This window comes from Mercenaria mercenaria, chromosome 3 (genome assembly GCF_021730395.1).
Source record: "Mercenaria mercenaria strain notata chromosome 3, MADL_Memer_1, whole genome shotgun sequence".
Taxonomy (NCBI): Eukaryota; Metazoa; Mollusca; class Bivalvia; order Venerida; family Veneridae; genus Mercenaria; species Mercenaria mercenaria.
Genome location: NC_069363.1, coordinates 77407443 through 77429955, shown reverse-complemented (window position 1 = coordinate 77429955; position 22513 = coordinate 77407443). Strand labels below are relative to the sequence as shown.

Genomic DNA, 22513 nt, shown 5'->3' with positions numbered 1-22513 from the left:
TCGTCACATGTGTGAAAAAGTCGTACGAATTCCTCACACATGTGTGACATATTTGTGAAAATTTCGTTGGTACTAATAGGTGGTTAAAAATGGGGCTCGAAAATTTCACAATACCTACTTGTGACATAGTCGTACGTATTTGTCACGCAGTGTGTGGGGAATTCGTACGAAATTTTCACACGTTTGACGAATTCATTTGTGTGAAAATTACGGTTCAACCAAGCTTAAATTGATCAAGTGAGATAAGGACCTTGGATCCTATGTTACATTTAATGGCGACATCTCAGATTGGTCTAACGTATATAAGGCGACCCTTTGTCTCTTTACCATCTTTATATTATGTTTTCAAGGTTTTCAAGTAACAATTTATGATAAAAAAACGTGCAGCTAGGTCAGGGCAGATTCATATCCTTTACATTAGAGTATTTTGTTCGGGTTAATAAAGAATTTAAACATTTCAGTTAAATAACCAGTTATGTTAAGAAACATCTTTTATTTTAAGTTGTTGCTTGACAGACAAATACATATCTGGAATAATTATTGCATAGATGCTTCTTACACTGCACACATGATCTCTCCAAGCTTCCATTTTGAGGGTCATTCCTAACCTTAAACTTACTACAGATTAGGGAAAAATTCCTCACAGTGCCATGAAATTTTATTTATTGACAAATAATGTATGTAATCTTTAAATGTTTAAAGAATTATACCAAGACTTACTGTCTTTATATCTTTACTATTTTGTTATTGGCTAATTTTGTAAACTATCCCTATAATATATTTAGAAACTCGGCACATAAAATGTCTGCTAGTTTGTTTCAAGGAAGATGATTATTGCAAAACTTGGGAACAATATATTAGACCCTATTACAAAGAAACTATTCACTACTCATGTGCATGAAGGTTGTGCACAACATTTCATTACTTCATGGTCAGAATTATTAAACCAAGTATGTTTTATGTCTGCTTGGTTGCGCAAGGTGGGCGTACTTGCAGTGTTGCGGATTCCATTCAATGTAAACTCCGATTAAGCCAGTATAAGGGTGCATGAGGGGTGTTATATATTTCAATACCTCCCATTATTAGACTTAATTAAATCGAGTCTGGTATTATTTTCTTTGCTTGCAAAGGTTCTTCTAAAATATTTCATTCAACAAGGATTACAGCATATATTTGTTTTAATTTATATCAACATCTTATTGCATGTATACTCAAGATCCATTACATGATACAGCTATTGCAGGCTTTGAATAGTTTGCAAGACACTTAGGCTATAGAAACTGGTAAATATGAATTAGAATTAATAAAATTTCATCCGGGTAGACGCATTTGCAAAACAGAGATTCTATTCAGCGTTTATCCGTAAATATATGATATTTCTAAATTACATACGTCAGTAAAATATTGTGATTTGTATGGGAAAACAAAATAAAATATGTTCTAAAGGTCGTTTGCAACCGAGTGGGTACATGCGTTTACAAAATTTCTGTTTTCAATGAAGTGAACAAAAAAAGTTAATGATCCCGGATTCTGTTTTAAATAAAGTGAACCAAAAGAGTTAATGATCCCGGATTCTGTTTTCAATGAAGTGAACAAAAAGAGTTAATGATCCCGGATACAGAGTTAAAAACTTGACAATTATCAACACATTCCAAAAATGATTGTCAATGGCGGATATACGCTTAAAGGGTACATTCATGAGAAATAAACCTCGCTGTGTCAAATAGTTTCGCTGTTTTAGTATTTAGTTTCACAAAAGGTTTCCTAACAAATGCAAAGTTGTGACAGGAGACCATGTATTTTAGTTTTACTACGTTAGAAGTGCAACTACAAAGAAAAATATGAAATTTGAATTGAGACTACTCATCGTGGGTTAAACAATAAAACATAAGACTTTTTTGTTTTCAACGTCGCGATATATTTTTAATGACCTAAGTTATGTTTTCAGATTTTTTCAATTCAGTTGATTTGTGTATGTGAATTAAACGAAATTTACCAAATGTTCAAATTAAAATGTTTAATAATATTTAAAATTAATTCAGTATCTAAACGTGGAGTCGGTATACCAGTGCACACCACAATACAATATACATTACATAACATATAACCTCTACGGACAAAGGCACGCTGAAAATGGGAACATCGTTTAGAATGGTCAGAAACCTTGAACAGTGAACAACCTCACACTTTAGGATCTAATAATCAAGTAACACATTAACAAAGCGGTAAACAAAAAAATAAAACAATGGGGCACAAGAACAAACTAGTTGGGCACCGTCTTGCTGTTGCTTTGCGTGTTCGTGCGTGCGTACGTGCATGTATATTTGTATGCGTGGACCTTTTAGTGCAAGAATTTGTGCAACAATTTTCCACCTTCTGTAAAAAGGATGAAGCCTCGGTGCCAATACACCTTTTAAATTCTTAAGTTAACATTAGCTGTCTCAGCATATAATAAATTAAACAATCTTCTTTAAGGTACTCAAACTATCAAATAAGTACTGTTTAACTCGGGCAAATTCAGCATGGGTCATTTGGTACTATTTGCCTCAGGAACACACTCATGACCTTTCAAGATTACTTCTTTGACATCATAATTTGAGCTTTGAACTACAGACTGCACGGCCTTTGCAAGTGATAACTCTTTGTCATAGAAGACTCCGATTTTCCCATTGTCATATAGGATTTTTAGCTACTTTTTTAAAACGCATAACAGTAGAGGAAATAAATAACGGTGACTACCGGAAATCGCTGTTAAAGTTTCATATTAAATATGTATCGACTCGAGTGAGAGCTAATTATACATAAAATATTTACAAAATAAACGTAATAAAGGTACTTTATGACAAACTAATCATAACTTTAGCAGCAATTACCTTACCAGCATACGTACCTTATACGCTGGTACTGTATTACAGTTTATAAAAGTACATGTATATTGATTACCAGACCTCTAGCCTGCCCAGTACGGGTTGTTTGGAGGTCCGGAAACCGGACCTCTAGATTCCGGGTCTAGAGGTAGCCACTTGTGGATATGGATGGGCATTTTTGAGGGGGTTTCTTACTAGCCACCATGTATTCAGTTTGACAGAAAAAAAAACAATTATAATCTACAAACCTTTTTAACTCTTGTACTACTTCCATGGCTTCTGACAAGTCGGTCAAAATGTTTGCACATCCGGGATTAGTCTAAATATTGAGACCTCGGGTAGACTGATTTTACATTTTAATATTTCACGCTGTCTACCTAGAGGATGGGATATCGACCAGTCAAAAAGTATAACGATATCAGGCCCGTAGTACACTGAGCACAGGGAGGCCGGTGCCTCCCTGTTTTTCTGCAAAATTATGAGAAAAAAAGGATATGTTTTGGGTCACCATCTTAAAAGGCATACCGAACTGAGGCACTATTATTTCGTTTTAATTTGTTAAACTATTTTCCGCCATTTTCTTAATATCACGAATAATTACACTATACATGACCGTAGAGAGACTAAATTTTACCGAGGCAAACGAGTATGTACGTTAGGTAATTTGAATGGTAAAGGCAAAGCCCCGACAGGCATTAATTTGGAAGGTTTGATATGATATGAAAAACACACTTTGTTGAGCTGTTTTTATATTAAAGAGAAAAATTTACCCTTTCACTCCGCGATCTACCCCGGTACTCATACCGATTTATGGTTCGTTTGTAATGTCTTTCTTGCGATGGAGGTCTCGAATGCAACACAGGACTTACTTTTTGTGAGGTGTATGTCTATAATATTCTTCTTGATGGAGCTGCTGATTTGTCTTATACGAGAAAAATTAAATGTAAAAATGTTCAAACAATTTTCCCTAAATTAAAGTTCCTTCTAATGTTGCTCTCATGCTGAAAAGGACATTGTTTACTATAAAAAAAATCTTCTTTCATACAATGACAAGGCTGTTGCTACAAAGACTGGATATCAGTTATAACTCGCCACAGAGGAAAGAGCAAAATGCGTTTTGACAAATAGTTTGCGGCGTGAAATTAAAATAAAACTTCATTAGGTTGAAAAGAACATTCAACTCCATATTAATTAATGAATACAGCATAAATGGAGTTTCATCAATTGCTCACGATACCACATGTTCTATCTATCGTCTGCTTCGACAAAAATTTCGCGCTTAATATTCTTCAAAATAAATGAAAATTAACGGCGACGTTCTCCATCAATGATATTTTGAAAAATTAAATACTTATAAACTATAATGATAAATCATTAAGTTTCAAATGATTTTGCTTTTGGCACCAACAAATTCATCGATTTATTTTGAATCTTAACCATACTTTGAAATAAATTAGGTTTGAAAAAAAAATTATATTTTAGGAAATTAGACAATAAAGTAGCTAGAAAACGTAGTTATGTAAACTTTTCTAGTGCCCTACCTCCCGATCTCGAGGTTCCATAAATCATTGCTCCGGCTATAAGTGCCCAAGTACGAAATGACGATGGGGGGAATTCGAATATTAATTCGGGATCCGAATGTTACACGAATGAAAAATGCAGTCCTTGTGAATGTTTAGAAATAGCTATTTGATTGGTTTAACAGGCCTATTTTATCACTATAAAGGACATTTATGTTGAACTGTGATAGACGTATACAGTACATTTTGCCTTAGCGGTCACTTACAGGTATTAATCATTAAGCGGCCAATCAAGAAACTTCGCAAACTGACTATTCTATTGTGCCGAATAAAAAATACTAAGACATTGTTTTGATATACTTATGGGCAACACTTCGGCTGATACTACAATACTGGGCTTATTTGAAAATGAATAAGGAAGATCAAGTTTAACTAGTAGCTACAATGTTTGACATAATTTGTTTTAGATAGACACTATGGATATATTAAAGTTGTAGACTTAAAGTGTACTACACGAATATGATTTTTCTAGTATGATAAATATATAAATTTTTATTCGTATAAAATACTCACGAGAATAATTTTGAAGCAATGGTAAGGGTAAACGTGTACAAGAAGTTATCAATAGGTTCAACACATCTGACCGAAAGAGTTTGCTATTGATCATTTAAATTCTAATTTGACTGGAAACTTATTCTGTCACGCTCTTTGGAATAAAGTAGCTAAATACGTCTCTCTCATTGGTATAAGACACTGTTTTGTCCTCTATTTTTGAATTACCTTACATTTACAGTATAATGGTTTCTTTCTGTTTATTTATTCGAACGCAGTTTTTATGAGCTTTTTTCTCTTATTTTGTTTTACAAATGCAATGACACTGCAATTTATTCCCATATTACCAAGTAATGAGATCCAAGCAACTAAAGGGAAAAAACTTATACTTGTGGGTATTGCATTTTGCTATTTACATTTGAAAGCAATTTCACCTTTTTTCATAGTTATTTAGATACTTTTCTTTGCATTTTAGGGGCGTTTAGATTATGACGCAAATGTATCTGATAACATATACTGTTATTTTGACACAGACAGTAGACATGTTTTGACCGGTAACTTGATTCAGTATTATATCTTATAAATCTTTTGAAGTTACTAAAATTTCTTTACTGGCGTGTCTGAATCATGAAACGATCACGAAAGGATTTCAATCATGTTAACCTGACATCCATTTCTGTAATAGTGGTAAAACTTTTGTTGGTATTAACCAGTATGGTATTTATCTACATTTAAGCAAGATGAACATTTACAGTGAAATAAGGTCTACAGTAGAAATTATTAAATGAATTACAGTTGTGAAATATTTACTAAGCTGTAGACTAGGGTACCAAAATCTGCATTAAGCAAATATAAAATATTTATTTTGACCGTATCCCAGAGTTTCAGATATGCATATGCAACAGAAGTGTTTTATCACTCACTGCACTTGCTAATAAATTCATTAAAAAGTGGAACGTCTTAACTGAACGACTGAAACGTTGAGGTCTGATAATTCTTCAAACATGTCCTCGTAAGTAGGAGACCGAAAAAGATGAAATCTAAATAATTTGCGCAAATGATTTGTAGTTTTTATGAAGGGGAGGAGGTGGAGGTATGTGGTGTTTAAGACCAAAAAATATCAACCTTGCTACGGTCCTGTATTTTCTTCTGAAATACAAATCTACAAAAATACAGTTTACTATATATGCGCAAACTTAGTACTAGCCTCATACCCTGGCTGTCTGTTTTATTGCTTCTTTCGATATTTGATAGAATTAAGCCCAGCTCTAGCTGAAAAAATCGAGATTGAGCTTTAATGTAATTTTAGGTCAAAAGTTATATCAGTTTTTAACTAACGATTGGCAACTTTTACAACATCTTGGTTTTAACACTGTAATTACATGTACATGTGAGAGTAGACATAGTGGTAATATCGTACAATCTTGAACAATACTTGTATGTAATGTAGCAATGGTAAGTGTATAAGCGTGTAATTAGACTCCACACCGCTGACTCCACACCGCTGACCGAAAGAGTTTAAATTTTCTACTCTTCCATTAAATCATTTCATTTATGGTATGAGGCTGCTGTCTGTTCTATTATTCGAACGGAGTTATCAGGTGCTTTTTATTCCTATTTTATTTCACAAATTCAATGACACTTCAACTTATGCCCATTTACAAGTAATGAGATCCAAACAACTAAAAGGCATAAAAACTTACTTTGCGGCATTCACTACGCTTCATACATTTTAAGATCATTTTTTCCACAGTATTGTATATATATTGTTTCATTTAGCGTGTTTAGATTACGATGCAAGTGTAACTTAATGACTGCAAACTTGATTTAGTATTATATTTGGTAAATCGTTTGAAGATAATTAAAATTTTCTTTTCTATACTTGCGTGTCTGAATCATGAAATAATATCTTAATGTGTCAAGCTGACATAGCCTTCAGTGCTATACTTAGAGTTTTAATTTTAAGTACAGTCAACTTGCTTGAGAGACCACAACACTCAATGACTCAGAGTAATAATCCTATCTTGCATTCATCCATACATCTGTATGTCACAGCTTAGTGAAAAGTAATTTCAATGTAATGTTAATTTTCATGGTAAATATTGAATAGTTTTTCTATTTTTATATATGATATGGTTCGAATAACATCAATCTAAATTTCAGATTAAATAGTGGCTCTGAATTTATTTTATTAGACTTACACCATTTCTGATATCATACAATATGCATGTATCTCACAATTTTCGTCTTGAGAGAGTTCCGGGGTGCTGTATTCCAACAATAATTATCAATAGGCTTGATAGGTAGGACTATCTGCAGGAGCGGCTACATGGAAATTAAAAAGCATTAAAACAACATGCTCAAAATGATCAATTCAAGATTTTTTGGTCTTGCATGTTATATATAAGCAACAAACAAGAATTTTTCAATTGCTTTTCATAATTTAAAATTTGGATACTATCTCTATAATATGAGACCACTTTCATTAAGATATCTGAAATGCGCGCAGTTTAGTTTAGTTTAGTTTATTTACAAATAAGCATGAGTCCCACTTATGTGGGCAGCATCAGCATATACATTTCTATAATACATACATTCAGTAATATATCACATGACCACCAACTGAAGTATGATACTGAAATATCTCACAATACCACATAGTTATAACGTCGTATCGTGTTTTACGCTGTTATCATATAACATACCTATTCGAAAATGAAAATTGAAGACATATTTGTCACACCCCATATAGCTCCCTTCGGGTATAGTTCCCGGGGTGCTGTATTCGACACACGTTTTCGTATATAGCTCCTTGGGACAGAGGAGCTGTATACGACAAACCCGAATATGACTCCTTATACATGGAAAAATTAAAATACTATAACAGTACTGTTCGAGTAATAAAAACATGAATATTTGGCAGAGTGTCATTTTTATGACCGAGGCAAGTGCCTCGGTCGCCCCAATAGTCACTACGGCCATGCTATATAGCATAGTTTTCGCACAACCTATGCGCCCGTTAGTTTATATTCCAGCTTACACTGTCGCTGTCAGTTAGTTCATGTTCTTGCGAAAGAAGTTTTATGTATGCATACCTAAATAAAAACGTGGCGTTTATCTGACTGAATGTTGATATATTTTCTAAATTGATTCATTTTGACATTACAACAGAATAAAGTCTTGCAATCATGCGGTTTTGTTCTTAACACGCCTTTGAACATATCATTTCTAAACAGTTTACGATTATAGATCTACGTACAGCATTTCAAACATCGTTGTAAGATTTCTCTCAAAAATATATGGTCACTTAAAAGTTAAGAACTTATATCAGATACACTTATTGATTGTTCGTAAGTATGGAATCTTCCCGTTTATACTTTTTTTTATATAAATGTGTGACAATTTAGATTTCGATTAACTTATAAGTATAACTTTATGACAACATTTGATCTTTTAAATCTGACATGTGATACGCACTATTTATCCAAGTGCTGAATTTCAAAGATGTAATATTATTTTAAGAAGATTGACAAAATATATTATGTACTAAGTACATTAATTTTGTATTACATTTCTGTATTGTATTTGTATATGCAAAAACTGTGTTGCTTCTTTCAAATTTTCGTTTCACGTCAGCCATGCTAAAAAGTTTATACATGAACATATATACATTTACTCAACTGAAGATGTAAGAACCAAGCAAACATGACCATATGCCTTTAAATTAGCGTTTTAGAGTGACAATAATCGCAAATACGTTGGCTATTTCAAAACTCTTATTTTTCTGTAGATCTGTATTAAGGTGGATGCGCCCCAAATGTTTTTGCCGAATATTGTCCTGAAATTATACTGTACAAAATTCAGGATATATGCGATTGAGTTCCGGTTTTACTTTTTCGCCATATGGTTCGTGTTTTTTGCTATTGTGTCACAAACATGGCCCTGACGTCACTTTTCGTTGCGACGCCGAGTTCGGTGTTTCGGCATTCTTCCTTTCCCGCGCTCTGAATGTCGTATAATGAAAAATACAAAATAATGTTCATTTTGCAAACAGAAAAATACTACTCAATGGTATAAAATTCAGTGAAATGAAATTGACGCTTAGGACGTCAGTGACGATTTTGTGACGTCAGAACGGAAAAAATTACATCAAGTTTTGCTATAAATTTTGCCTTAAAATCCAGTTTATAAAAATCGGCTCGATAAAAAAACGTATAATTTTGGTATGTTGTTTCGCAATGTGTATACGTCTAGTAGACACATAAATACTTAGGGGTCACCGACTTTAATTTTTTGCAATATAGCATAACTTTACCCTCACCCCCACATGGTTTGTGGCTATATGACGTTAGAGTAAAAAAGAATGTGTTTCAACTTACACAACTGACGTTCGTGTTAAAACGAGATTATTTATTATAAGAAATTTTCACGATATATTCGATCTCAACTTCAGATCCCTGTACTAGTGAAAGAAAACACCTTTGACAAAGTGTATATCTTGTACCAATTGTCCGGAAATATTGACGTGACACTCATCAATCTTCGCTAATATTTTCGGACGTTTCGTTCCTTTACGCATTATTGTATCCTGAAAAGATCTAAAATTACACAAATAACCTTTATAGTTAACCGTCTGACTTCCACACAGTTTACCACGGGTACGAAATTACTGCAGACCATTTTTTAAATTCAATATAATGAAGTGTCACCGTATTTGCTTTTATTCTTACAATATTTTTGCGACGATTTTCACGAAATTCTAATTGATTTCTCTTGTAGTTTCTATTTTCGGAGTAATTTGTCTTTTTATCTTAGATACCTTTAAAGATTTTACTCGACACTTGCTACAAATATCTTGAATACTAGTAGTAAAAAAGAAATAGATAAGTGCATTAAATTTCCGTCCTGTAAAATTTGGAGATAAAATTTGAAAAAAAAAAGATGTTAGACTGAGGACTTCAACCCACAACTCCGAGATTGATGGCTTATCGTTTTGTCCCCGCAGCTACTTGCAAATGCGATATTTTTTAAATCCTTAAAGAATACTTACGCAGTAGTTATTTCTCTATTGAGGGCCAGTCAATACTTATGGACATATATCCACTTTTATCATCCATTTGTTATTCCTATTGATGTTTTCAATTGCATATTCAAAGCTTAAAGAATAGATGTTACTAATCTTCTCAGTCTAAGGCAAATGCTAACTTGCTTTGTAAAAAGCTAGTATGCGTCAGTTGATGATTTTAATTTCGTGAAATAGGTACTTAAACATGTTTTAAACATTTAGAATTTTCGTTCTTACGTAATTTTATGATATGAGGGTTTGCCTGAATTTACCAGAAATATTCGTCGACGCATGTCGGACTGTTGCTCCATTTCACATGTATTATCAGCACGAAAACAGTATATCCAGATCCTATATCTGATATGAAATTACTATTTTTTTACACGGATTAACGGATTAATTTATTGTAAATCATGAAACAAATTCTACCAATTTAGACACCAATCTCCACGAGATTTACGAGTTGAGAGAAGAGTCTGTTCTATACGCATAATGCTGAGCAACTGGTATCATTTTTTATATCCTTGGTAAACGACCCGACTTCCGCACGAGAGAGACAAAGAGACAAAGACAATGAGGTCATAGTACGGCAGAGTAGCTAGTCCAGCAAACAGACTTTATTCTTAAAAAAAGATCTTCAAATGACTATAAAGTTGTTGCAGCTGGTCAGACGCAGAGAATTTATTCTTGAGACGGTGTCTTTTTATGACAATCAGCACAAATGCTGGTCCGATGCAAATAATTTATTTCTTGGCGGGAACCTTCGATCAGTGCAGTTACAAGCTCTTAATAATGAATGCTCGAAAATATTTCAAAAAACCCTCACCAGTTGCAGCTTTCAGATTTTAAGAAGTACGGAAAAGGTAAAAGCCATTTCTGTTTCTCCGGATGCCGGGATATAGATGTAGAAACTGTAGTTTCGTGTTCACAATCTGAACACTTAAATCTAAATAATTATAAGTCATTTCATTAATCAACACACATAATACTTGTTGATTAACCAATGATCAAAGTCTTTTTCGATAATATCCTTAGATGCGAAATGTCATTTACATAATTTACACCCTTTATCAAATATCCTCGTTAAGATATTTCAGGTCCGTAATCACTTGAATGTTATTACATGTTTAAAAAAATCGACTTTTTTCTTTAACACTTTCTTAGCAAATCTCACCATATGTCTCTCAATACTTTCATGTCAATTCATTTCATCAATTCATTCCGAATTTACCGTTAATACATGCAGCTTAGCATATTCTTTAGATTATTTTGTTAAAAAAATGACGATTAAACGAGTCATGTCTTAATGGGGTAGGGGTAAAATATCGTCAAATATTGAAAAATTAAAGTCGGTGACCCCTAAGTATTTATGTGTCTACTAAACGTACATACACTGCGAAACAACATACCAAAATTTTACGTTTTTTTATCGAGTCGATTTCTTATAAACTGGATTTTAAGGCGAAATTTGTAACAAAACTTGATGTGAGTTTTTCCGTTCTGACGTCACAATATCGTCTCGTGACGTCCTAGGCGTAAATCTTAATTCGCTGAATTTTAATACCATTAAGTAGCATTTCTGAATGCAAAATGATAAATATTTTGTATTTTTCATTGATATGACTTCAGAGCGCGGGAAAGGAAAAATACCGAAAGCACCCGGAACTGGGCGTTGCACGAAAAGTGACGTCAGGGGCCATGTTTGTGACACAATAGCAAAAAACACGAACAATATGGCGACAAAGTAAAACCGGAGCTCAATTGCATATATCTTGAATTTTATACAGTACAAATTTCAGGACGAAATTCGGCAAAAAAATTTGGGGCGCATTCCACCAGAAAAACGCACGAAATGGCACCATCGAAAAGAAAATCAAGGGGAGCACGCCCCCGGCCCCCTACCAAATGCCTCCCTATTTTTTTACCTCTGGCTACGGGCCTGGATATTCAACTCGCGAGTACAATTTATTGGGACTAATCCGGGATAGGATACAGTCATTCTGTTGACATTTCTAATCAACGCGTCCATCCGGACAATGGCCCTGTCTAAAGCATCTAGAGACTGTGACACTTCTAGTGACCTATTGATCGATCCCATACAACTCGAACTCGCACAAGGAAGTTTCCGATGTCCATTACTTTGATTTGTCATTATTTGATATTAGCTGGTTGTTTTTGTTTTTTTTTGTTCAGTCTTTTGCAAATCGCACTCAAATGAATAACGAACTTTCTCATTGGTTGATAGAAAACAATCCCTACCGTACTATACTGCCATCCGGTTTAAAGCCGGGTAAACCGCATGATGCGGGTTATGCGGTTAGTATTTCACGCACACAAACGGTTCAAACTGTTCCAGCTCATCTTGCGTTTTAGGCACCGCAAGATGCGCTTTATAAACCGCATGATGCGGTTTTTGAGAGTTTTGGACCAGTTCGTATCCCATATTTACTAGCTAGTTCCTCGTTTCAACTATACATACGCACCGGTTTAGTTATACACTTGTACCTCATTTTAGTCTTACCACTATTCCCCGTTTGTTGAAACACCATTTCCACATTCGTCGATACACAAACACCCGTTTGTTACACATTTACTCAGTTGGTTTAAATACAAAATTCCCCGTTTTGAATGTGAAAAAACTCATTGCTTAACAATTGAAGATAGCTTTAATCTAAAGCCTCGGATAATTAAAAAATAATAAGAATAAGAGTTGATAGAAATATGATGACTGTAGCTGCAGAAATAAAGAAGTTCCCAGTTGGTAGGTTTATAACTTAAATCCCCGATTGGTAGCGTTTACATGTATGCGTGTGTGTGTGTGTGTCACAAACCTTGTCTGCACTCTACGTCAAACATTTCTCATCCGATCTTCACCAAACTTGAACAAAATGTGTTTGACCGTTAGTCCTCGGCCAAGTTCGATAACTAGCCAAGTCGATTCAGGTTCGTATATATTTATTTTCTATGTGCAAATTTGAACGAACCTATCGTCAAGAAAACTTTTGAAAATGTTGTTGGGTTTAACACATATACACAATGATATTATAGGTCATTTGGCGACGTTTAAGCTGCTATATGGTGACGGAGACGCCGTGCATTATTTCAGGCACGGGCGAATCACATAGGTAGAAACCTTGACCTTCCATAAGGCAGCTGGACGGCTTCTTGACGTAAACAATTTTACACCAGAAACTGGGTTTGGAATCTACAGCGGTGATAGGTAAGTCACTCAATGCCTGGGACATTAACTACTCCACCATAGACGACCAACGTCATCAAGATACTTATATATTCAGCTGTATAAACTTTGCATTATGAAACGCACATGAAAAATGAATTAAACGTAACAAACCGGTTTTAAAACACTACATTTCATACAATGACCTTCTTATGTCATTTACAATGTACAGTACAAGTGAACAGACTGCCGCGTCAAATAGTTTGCATTCGAAATGCTTGTTATCAGCATGTCCTTTAACAATGTCTTTTTCTAAACCATTATCACATTTTGTCATGTTTTCGTAAATGTATCCTGCAAAATGTGAATTTTGATCCAAGCAAATCAATTTTTTTGTTTGTGGATAGTAAGCTAAATTTACAGCCGGACCTGGTCCAACTTCAAGTACGATAAGGGTCGTTCGATATTCATGCAAAAAGTGAAAAACACGAAGTTTCCCTTTCGATAATACTTCGTTCAAGTATGACGTGTTCCTGTTAATATTTCAGGCATAAATTCTCCTGAAAAAAAAGGCAATCGACTGAGGCCAAAAATACCACTGGCAGATAACGCTAAGGGTAGCGAAAAAAAGTCCTGTTTTGTACAAATAAATCAGAGCTTCAGTATTTCCAGTAATCTCTGTTGTAAAGCCTGTTGAAAGTCAGTGGTCCTGTTTACACGAATATTTACAAAAGAAAAAGAAAAAAAATGATTTCTAATTTTTTCGCGCTTGTAACATACAAAATTAATATCACAATAATATTAAGCATTACAAGGCTAATCGCCAAACCGTATTCCTATCTGTGTTTGGTCTGTTTAGTCAGAAAACCAAAGTTTGTTTCGGATAACCTTGGATCCAGTGATTTAATACTGTCCGTGATGTTTACACACATAAATAGAGATAGAATAAAATAAAATATTTTAGGGAATTCAAAAGTAAAACTAAACACGTATACTCTCGTACTGCCAACAAAATAGCTCAGAAGTTAGACATACAATTAAGTTCAACAAATACTTTGTTTGGGTGTTCGAAACTCAGTGTCGGCACTTGGTTGTATCAATATCATTTTGGTAAAAGATATTAAACAAGATTTAGTGTTCGTTGTCCAAATTAAATTTCCTCTGTCACTTCTATTTCAATTGAGGAAGTTGTTAGCTTCTTGTGGAGTTGAAATCGGAGCTCATACATTAGCACTGACTTGACTGAGTGACCATTACTGAAGTATTTGAAAATCACCTCAACCAAACAAGTGAACACAGACGAGCAAAACTGAAATTGAAAGATTCCGTTCGTGTAACTTTTGAGATTATTACATACAATGTTGATCTTGTATGCAATACATTGAGAAAACATACTTACTGACGATAAAATATAACGTCTCTTTTTTTTTACTTTTAGATATATACATTGACTGAAACAATTCCTTAAAAGTTAGGAGTCCTCTATTATAAAACATAGCATACATTCAAGGTTAAGCTTGATTTTATCAGTGTAAGAAAATTCCACTTAAACAGTATTGTGTTTCTACGCTCTAACTATGCAAAATTATCTATATAGAGGATATTACATGAGTGTATTTTCATATCAAATTTATTAAACGAGTTGAATAGGATAATAAAATGCGAGGCTCTGCCGAGCATTTTATCAATTGTATTCAAGAGTTTAATGAATCCAATATGGAAAGTTAATAATATTCTTTTTATCACATGTAAGCTTTTCAAGCCGAAACATAAAAAATCTACTTTAACTATTTTAAACATGTTATTTGACCAATGTCTCCGATACATTAAACGGCGTCGACTCCAAAGCTTTATTACACTAGTGTATTATCCAATTCATTTAACGGCTTTATTTCAGATATGATGCATTATGATATGAGCCGCGCCATGAGAAAACCAACATAGTGGGTTTGCGACCAGCATGGATCCAGACCAGCCTGCGCATCCGCGCAGTCTGGTCAGGATCCATGCTGTTCGCTTTCAAAGCCTATTGCAATTAGAAAAACCATTAGCGAACAGCATGGATCCTGACCAGACTGCGCGGATGCGCAGGCTGGTCTGGATCCATGCTGGTCGCAAACCCACTATGTTGGTTTTCTCATGGCACGGCTCATATATTTCAGTGTCTTGTATCAAGTCTTTACTTGAGGTCAGGATATGGAGATGAAGATGATAGTGAAGATAATAGTGCTACTATAAGTAGACCGGTATCCTTGTCACCATTCCATTACATTGACTAGGATCAGTATGTCACCACTCCATTACATTAACTAGGATCAGTATGTCACCATTCCATTACATTGACTAGAATCAGTATGTCACCACTCCATTACATTGACTAGGATCAGTATGTCACCACTCCATTACATTGACTAGGATCCGTATGTCACCACTCCATTACATTGACTAGGATCCGTATGTCACCACTCCATTACATTGACTAGGATCCGTATGTCACCACTCCATTACATTGACTAGGATCCGTATGTCACCACTCCATTACATTGACTAGGATCCGTATGTCACCACTCCATTACATTGACTAGGATCAGTATGTCACCACCCCATTACATTGACTAGGATCCGTTGTCACCACTCCATTACATTGACTAGGATCAGTATGTCACACTCCATTACATGACTAGGATCCGTTTTCACCACTCCATTACACTGACTAGGATCGTATGTCACCACCCATTACACGACTAGATCCGTATGTCACCACTCCATTACATTGACTAGGATCAGTATGTCACCACCCCATTACATTGACTAGGATCCGTATGTCACCACTCCATTACATTGACTAGGATCAGTATGTCACCACTCCATTACATTGACTAGAATCAGTATGTCACCACCCCATTACATTAACTAGGATCAGTATGTCACCATTCCATTACATTAACTAGGATCAGTATGCCACCACTCCATTACATTGACTAGAATCAGTATGCCACCACTCCATTACATTGACTAGGATCCGTATTGATACGAGAATAGTTTTAAATATGCATTGGCTTCCGTGGTTATGTCAAAATGGGCAATCCACAAATTATAACATTTTCTCCTGAAACCCTGAGAAGCTTAGTTTATGAGTCTCCCTGACAAGTTGACTAAAACTATGTTTTAATATCAAATATTAAAAATGTGAAACAAAACGTAGTGGATACGTCGTTTGCCTACTTTGGCCCTTTTCGTTTAAATTGTTCTACATCTTTTGAATGTCGTATTATAGTACAATTACATTCTGTTAGGTACAAGGTTCAGCGACAGTATAATAAAACTTATTTCCCTTTATTAGATAAAATAGCAAAATTAGTGTATGTCACTAACAATTTCAATAAAAAGAAACTCAGATGTGCAAGCTTTTGTTCCATGTGTTTCTACAGATTGTTTAATCCTTTCAACATGAATATGTTCGACATTTCACAAAATTAACAAAAAGTTTTTTTCCTTGGCAAAAAACATAAAACAGAAACATTTATATAAGTTTAATAAAACTATACCCATAAAATGAGAAGCTATTATGCATTTCGTGGAAGCGTATTTGATTGATAAAGACTTCATAAGTATGACAGTGTAATAATGAATGGCAGTAATGATCTAAAACAACTAATACAACGCGTTTCTGAACGAACAAGAATCTGCGTATGTCACGTGGAATTCAAGAAATCATTCGAATCGTAACAAATTCAGTGTGACGTTTTCGTACAGTTACTTGAAGCTACAATTCCCACATTACATGTGCTTGATATCATTGAAAGATATGATTTTAATGACTATTTTACAGTTTCAATATAACGAGGAAATTAATATTTTTGGATGTAGACAGACCGATTAAAATTTTACCATCCCAATGAAATCCATAAGCTTATCAATTATAAACGTTAATGCAATCTGCAAACGAATTTGAAATAGAATATATTATCTTCATGTTCGTTTTTACACTGATATTTGATCGTGCATTCAAATTGAATTGAATAATACGGAGACCCCTGGTGTCTTCACGATTTCAGTGTACACTAAATTACACACAAGTTTTGAGAGATTAACAGATTAACGCTACACAGTGAGGTTTACTGCTTAAGAACGCTAAAGTGTCAAGTAACGGCCAGTTTTGCATTTTTAAAGCATTTATTTAACTTCTGTTCAGCATGTGTAGATGGGACACCAGTTTTTAACTTTTTCACTTTTTAACAATACTACAGCTTTCAATACATTCAATGTTTAATTTGTTAATTTGCACAACTTTTGAAGAAAAAAAGAAGAATAAATCTACACTGTTTATTATTTTCAGTTGTTGTTGTTTTTGTTGTTTTTGTTGTTGTTCCTCTTATGCGGTAAAATATGTCCACTACCAAATTGAATGTACATTACGTGTCATCTACCTTTTCCGACGACACTTACAGAGACCAAAATCAAAATCATAATTTTGTAAAATATCCCAGTAAAAAGAAGTTTTGTTAAGTTTAATTAGGTGACTGAACGAAGTTTTTTTTGTAAAAAAAGACGTAGTTTTAGAGCAAATTCTGTGAAAATCACACTCGTTGTAACTGTAGAATATCTTCAACATGAAATATTTTATATACACATGCTTAGAGCTACAGTAGCATACATTAAATGTGTACAAATAATTATGTCTGACTAAATACAGGGTTTCTCAAAATATGTAATACTACTTTGCATATCTGTATAGCCAATGAACATGTGTACTCATAACTTTCATTTGATATATGGCATGTAAAATATTCAATTCTTGAAAAAGTATTAGTTTTACCAAATATGCTCAAAATGACCTCTTTTTTCAATATATATGACGTTCACTCTCCTTTCACAGACAGTAATGTTTCTGTAGAAATGCTTAACATTGACCAATTTCGGGTTTAATACCAGTTCTTTCAATTAACTGTTGTCACAGGTATATGTTTGTGGACTCTGTTTTTCAAATGTCCACATGAAAGGAAGGCTTTGGAAGTCAGACCAGATGTCTGAACGTCGAGCGTCAATTTCGGAGCATATTCTTTATTTCATATAAACAATTAAATCTCGAGACCTCATTTTCAGTACTTTAGAGCATTTCAATGATTTGAAACCATATATGGTCATTTAGTATGACATGTCTTCAAAAATAGAAAATTACGCGTATGTTGACATTTTTTTGTATTTTGGCTTGATTCTCTATATTGCTAACTGAAAAGTTTTGACGTACTGATTAACGGCTTTACCATATACACTCTGTAACATGAGCTACGGGTAAAGAGTTTGAAAAGAATAACAAAAGAACAGAAGGAGTGGGGAAAAAGGTATTGATTGTGTTTTGTACTTTCGCGTTAAACCTTCAGTGCATGACATAGACTTTGAATACACAGATAAAATCTTTAAAGGAAAATTCAATTTTGAATACACCATTGTGGACCATTATCTCCACTACAATTCTTTTTTATATGAAAACTAACCTCAAGTACCTTGAAGTTAACTCTGAAAATGTCGAAATTTAATATAATGAAATAAAATCAACTTTCAAACTTACAAGAATTATTTCTAAAATCATACTGACTGATAAAGACGATTTAAAAGAAAGCTGTCGTCAGCTACCGTCAGCCACCTTCAGCGATGAAAATTACGTTTGCCATATAACGCAACTATGTTTGCAGCCGAGGCAAACGCTATTGACTTTGCATTAAATTTCCAGCTCACTTTCTGTTGCCTTCGATTTTTGACAGAAATATGGAAAATCATTTAATTCAAAATATTCTTCTCAGTGTTCGTGATCTATTTTTCTAAAAGTCTATTACATTTTGTTGGATTTTAAGTCATGTTGGTATTAATGGAGACGAAGATGCTGACACTACCGCAATCCACTTTATTACCGTAACTTGATTCGAAATGACCATAACTAAACCTAAATGCAAATATACTGTAACTAAAAGGCATTTTAACTCTTGCCTTGTCACATGCTTTCTGATCGGGTTTGATAACAATTAAACCCATAAATTCGACGTCCAATAAACAAATATTTCATTGTACAAAACAGTCGTACAGTTTCCAATACATTATCCAGTAAGAACTCATCACATGGTATGAACTGAAGCAGAAGGAGGAAAAGAAAAGAAGTGGAAAAAATGAAGGAATAAGCCGAAGACATATTTTTTCTTCGTTTATGATTAAACCCTACATATATTTATTCCTATGTACTATTTTGAACCTATCGTCAATAAGAGTTTTAAAATGCTGTTTGGTTAACCACATTTACACGATGATATTGTAGGTCATTTGGCGATTTTAAAGCTGTTATATGATGGAGGGAGACGCCGTGAATTTTTTCAGGGATGGACGAATCACCAAGGTGGATCCCTTGGCCAGAATGCAGCTAGACGGCTTCCTCATATGAAGAATTCTACACCCAAAACGATTTTTCAAATCTACAGCGGTGATGGGTAAGTCAACATAATCACTCGGCCACGGAGGCCAAACATCACAAAGATGCTTTCGGAAATATCATTTGTGAAACAGATAATCTTTCAGCTTTGGATGACTTGAAAAAAAAACCAATTGAGAAACATTTTCAACGTCCATTCATATCCATTCATATCAAGTTCTTGCACAGTAAGTCTTAAGGAATATTTATTAAAAAGGATGAACTAAAGATTTAAAATTAGTCTAGGAACAATAATGAATTTTGTGGTATTATTTTGTAGCTATTCCCATGACACAAGTGTTTAGCCAAAGAGGAGCACACTTGGGGCGTACACAATGCATTTGAACATCTGAAAATCCTGAATCTCTGACTGACTTCTCAGTGTCTCGAACTATGCTGCGACAGCCATAGATTAGCCAGGCCAGTGGAATATATGCAAGTTGTAATATATACGTCCATGAATATTTATCTTTGGCAGTTACGTGTTCCAGAAAAACTAGCTTCCCTCCCTGAAAAAATATCTTTCAAAGATTAAAAATCATAGGCTGAGACATTTTGATCAAATAACATGTGTTGAGTTTTGAATTTAATGCTCCTGTGCTCAGAAGTGTAGATAAATTTCTATCATTATGGTTATCTACCAATTTACATCTAAACCCTCCAAACAGTGAATGTTCGTAAATAAAACTCAAAACTGAATCTATTCTGACTGTCTGTTTTTGTGTTTGTGCAACGAAGGTTATCATGATTTATTATTCAACTGTAGAAACTCTACATTATGAAACGCAAATTTGAATATGAATTAAACGATACAAACCGGTTTTAAAACCCTCTTTATTTCTTTCAATGACCTTCCAATGTCATTTACAGTGCACAGTGCAAAAGAACAGACTGCCGCGTCGAATAGTTCGCATTCAAAAGGTATGTTCTCAGCAAATCCTTGAACAAAGTCTATTTCTACAACATTATTACATTTCTTCATGTTTTCTTCAATGTATCCTGCAAAATGTGAATTCGGATCCAAGCATATTAATTTTGTGTTCTGTGGATAGTAAGTTAAATTTACAGCTGGGCCTGATCCAACTTCAAGTACGGTTAGAGTTGGTTTAGCTTTTTCTTGATATTCGTGCAAAAATTGAAAAACGTAAAGCTTCTCTTCCGATAACAGTTCATTCATGTATGTCTCCCTGTTAATATTCCAGGCATAAAATCTCCGGAAACAACGATAACCGACTGAGCGCCAAACATAGCAGATAACGCCAAGAATAGCGAATATAATTCCTGTTTTGTACAAATTAATTTGAACTCCGATATTTTCCATGATTTCTGTTATAAAGCTTGTTGAAAGTCAGTCGTCCTGTTTTCACGAATATATGATTTGCAAAAACGCATGATTTCAAAGTTTGTCATGCTAGTCATAAGATATAAACTTGATGTCACTAGATAATATAAAACATTTCAAGGCTAACCATCAGACCGTATTCCCATCAAAGTTTGTCACTGAAAAGCTTGAACCCAGTTGAATGATTTTATGCATTACATAAAATATTCCCCAACGATAACGTGATATTTACATAAATAAAATAACAAGAGGGCCAAGATGGCCCTAGGTCGCTCACCTGATAAACACACCATAACACACCATAACAGTGTAAACATGTTTGACCTAATGATTTCATGGAAAAAAATATTCTGACCAATTATTAAAATTGGAGCAAATAATCTTGAGAATAAATAAGTATTTTCTTTGATTTGACCTAGTGACCTAGTTTTTGACCCCAGACTACCCATATTCGAACTTGACCTAGATTTCATCAAGCCAACCATTCTGACCAAATTTTATGAAATCCAGTGTAAAATGCAGTCCCTACTGCATACACACGGTTTCTCCTTGATTTGACTTAGTGACCTAGTTTGTAAGCCCAGATGACCCATATTCGAACTTGACATAGACTTCATCAAGGCTATCATTCTGACAAAATTTCATGAAGATCAGTTGAAAAATACAGCCTCTATCGCATACACAAGATTTTTCTTTGATTTAACCTAGTGACCTACTTTTTGACCAAGATGATCCATAATTGAACTTGACCTAGATTACATCAAGGCAATCATTCTGACCAAATTTCATGAAGATTAATTGAAAAATACAGCCTCTATCGCATACAGAAGGGTTTTCTTTGAATTGACCTAGTGACCTACTTTTTGAGTCCAATGACCCATAATCAAACTCAACGTAGATTTTATCAAGGCAATCATTCTGACGAAATTTCATGAATATCAATTGAAAAATACAGCCTCTGTCGCATACATAAGATTTTTCTTTAATTTGACCTAGTGACCTAGTTTTTGACCTCAGATGACCCATATTCAAATTCGACCTAGATTTCATCAAGGCAATCATTCTGACTTAATTTCAGGAAGATCAACTGAAAAATATAGCCTCTATCGCATACACAAGGTTTTTCTTGGATTTGACCTAGTGACCTACTTTTTGACCCTAGATGACCCATATTCAAACTTGACCTATATTTCATCAATGCAATCGTTCTGACCAAATGTCATGAAGATCAATTGAAAAATACAGCCTCTATCGCATACACAAGGTTTTTCTTTGATTTGACCTAGTGACCTAGTTTTTGACCCCAGATGACCCATTTTCGAAATCGGCCTAGATTTCATCAAGGCAATCATTCTGACCAATATTCATGAAGATCAATTGAAAAATACAGCCTCTATCGCATACACAAGGTTTTTCTTCGATTTGACCTAGTGACCTAGTTTTTCACCCGAGATGACCCATTTTCGAAATCGGCCTAGATTTTATCAAGGTTATCATTCTGACCAACATTCATGAAGATTAATTGAAAA

At 34.3% G+C, this 22513-nt stretch overlaps 1 protein-coding gene across 1 annotated transcript; it reads right to left on the bottom strand.

The window, feature by feature from the left end:
* Positions 1 to 16499: 16499 nt before the first annotated feature.
* Positions 16500 to 21166, bottom strand: LOC123523416 (putative methyltransferase-like protein 7A). Its single transcript, XM_053538991.1, has 2 exons — positions 20460 to 21166; positions 16500 to 20151 (listed from the first exon to the last, which is right to left on the bottom strand). Exons 1-2 carry the CDS (start codon positions 20961 to 20963, stop codon positions 19912 to 19914), a joined length of 744 nt encoding a protein of 247 aa, XP_053394966.1. The 5' UTR covers positions 20964 to 21166; the 3' UTR covers positions 16500 to 19911.
* Positions 21167 to 22513: the final 1347 nt, after the last annotated feature.

Coding starts and splice junctions, on each gene's coding strand:
- LOC123523416 (XM_053538991.1), bottom strand. CDS start 20,963: ATGGAAAATATCGGAGTTCAAATTAATTTGTACAAAACAGGAATTATA. Junction 20,152..20,459: donor TAAAGAGGGTTTTAAAACCG/GTTTGTATCGTT, acceptor ATATTTTTTCAG/GGAGGGAAGCTAGTTTTTCT.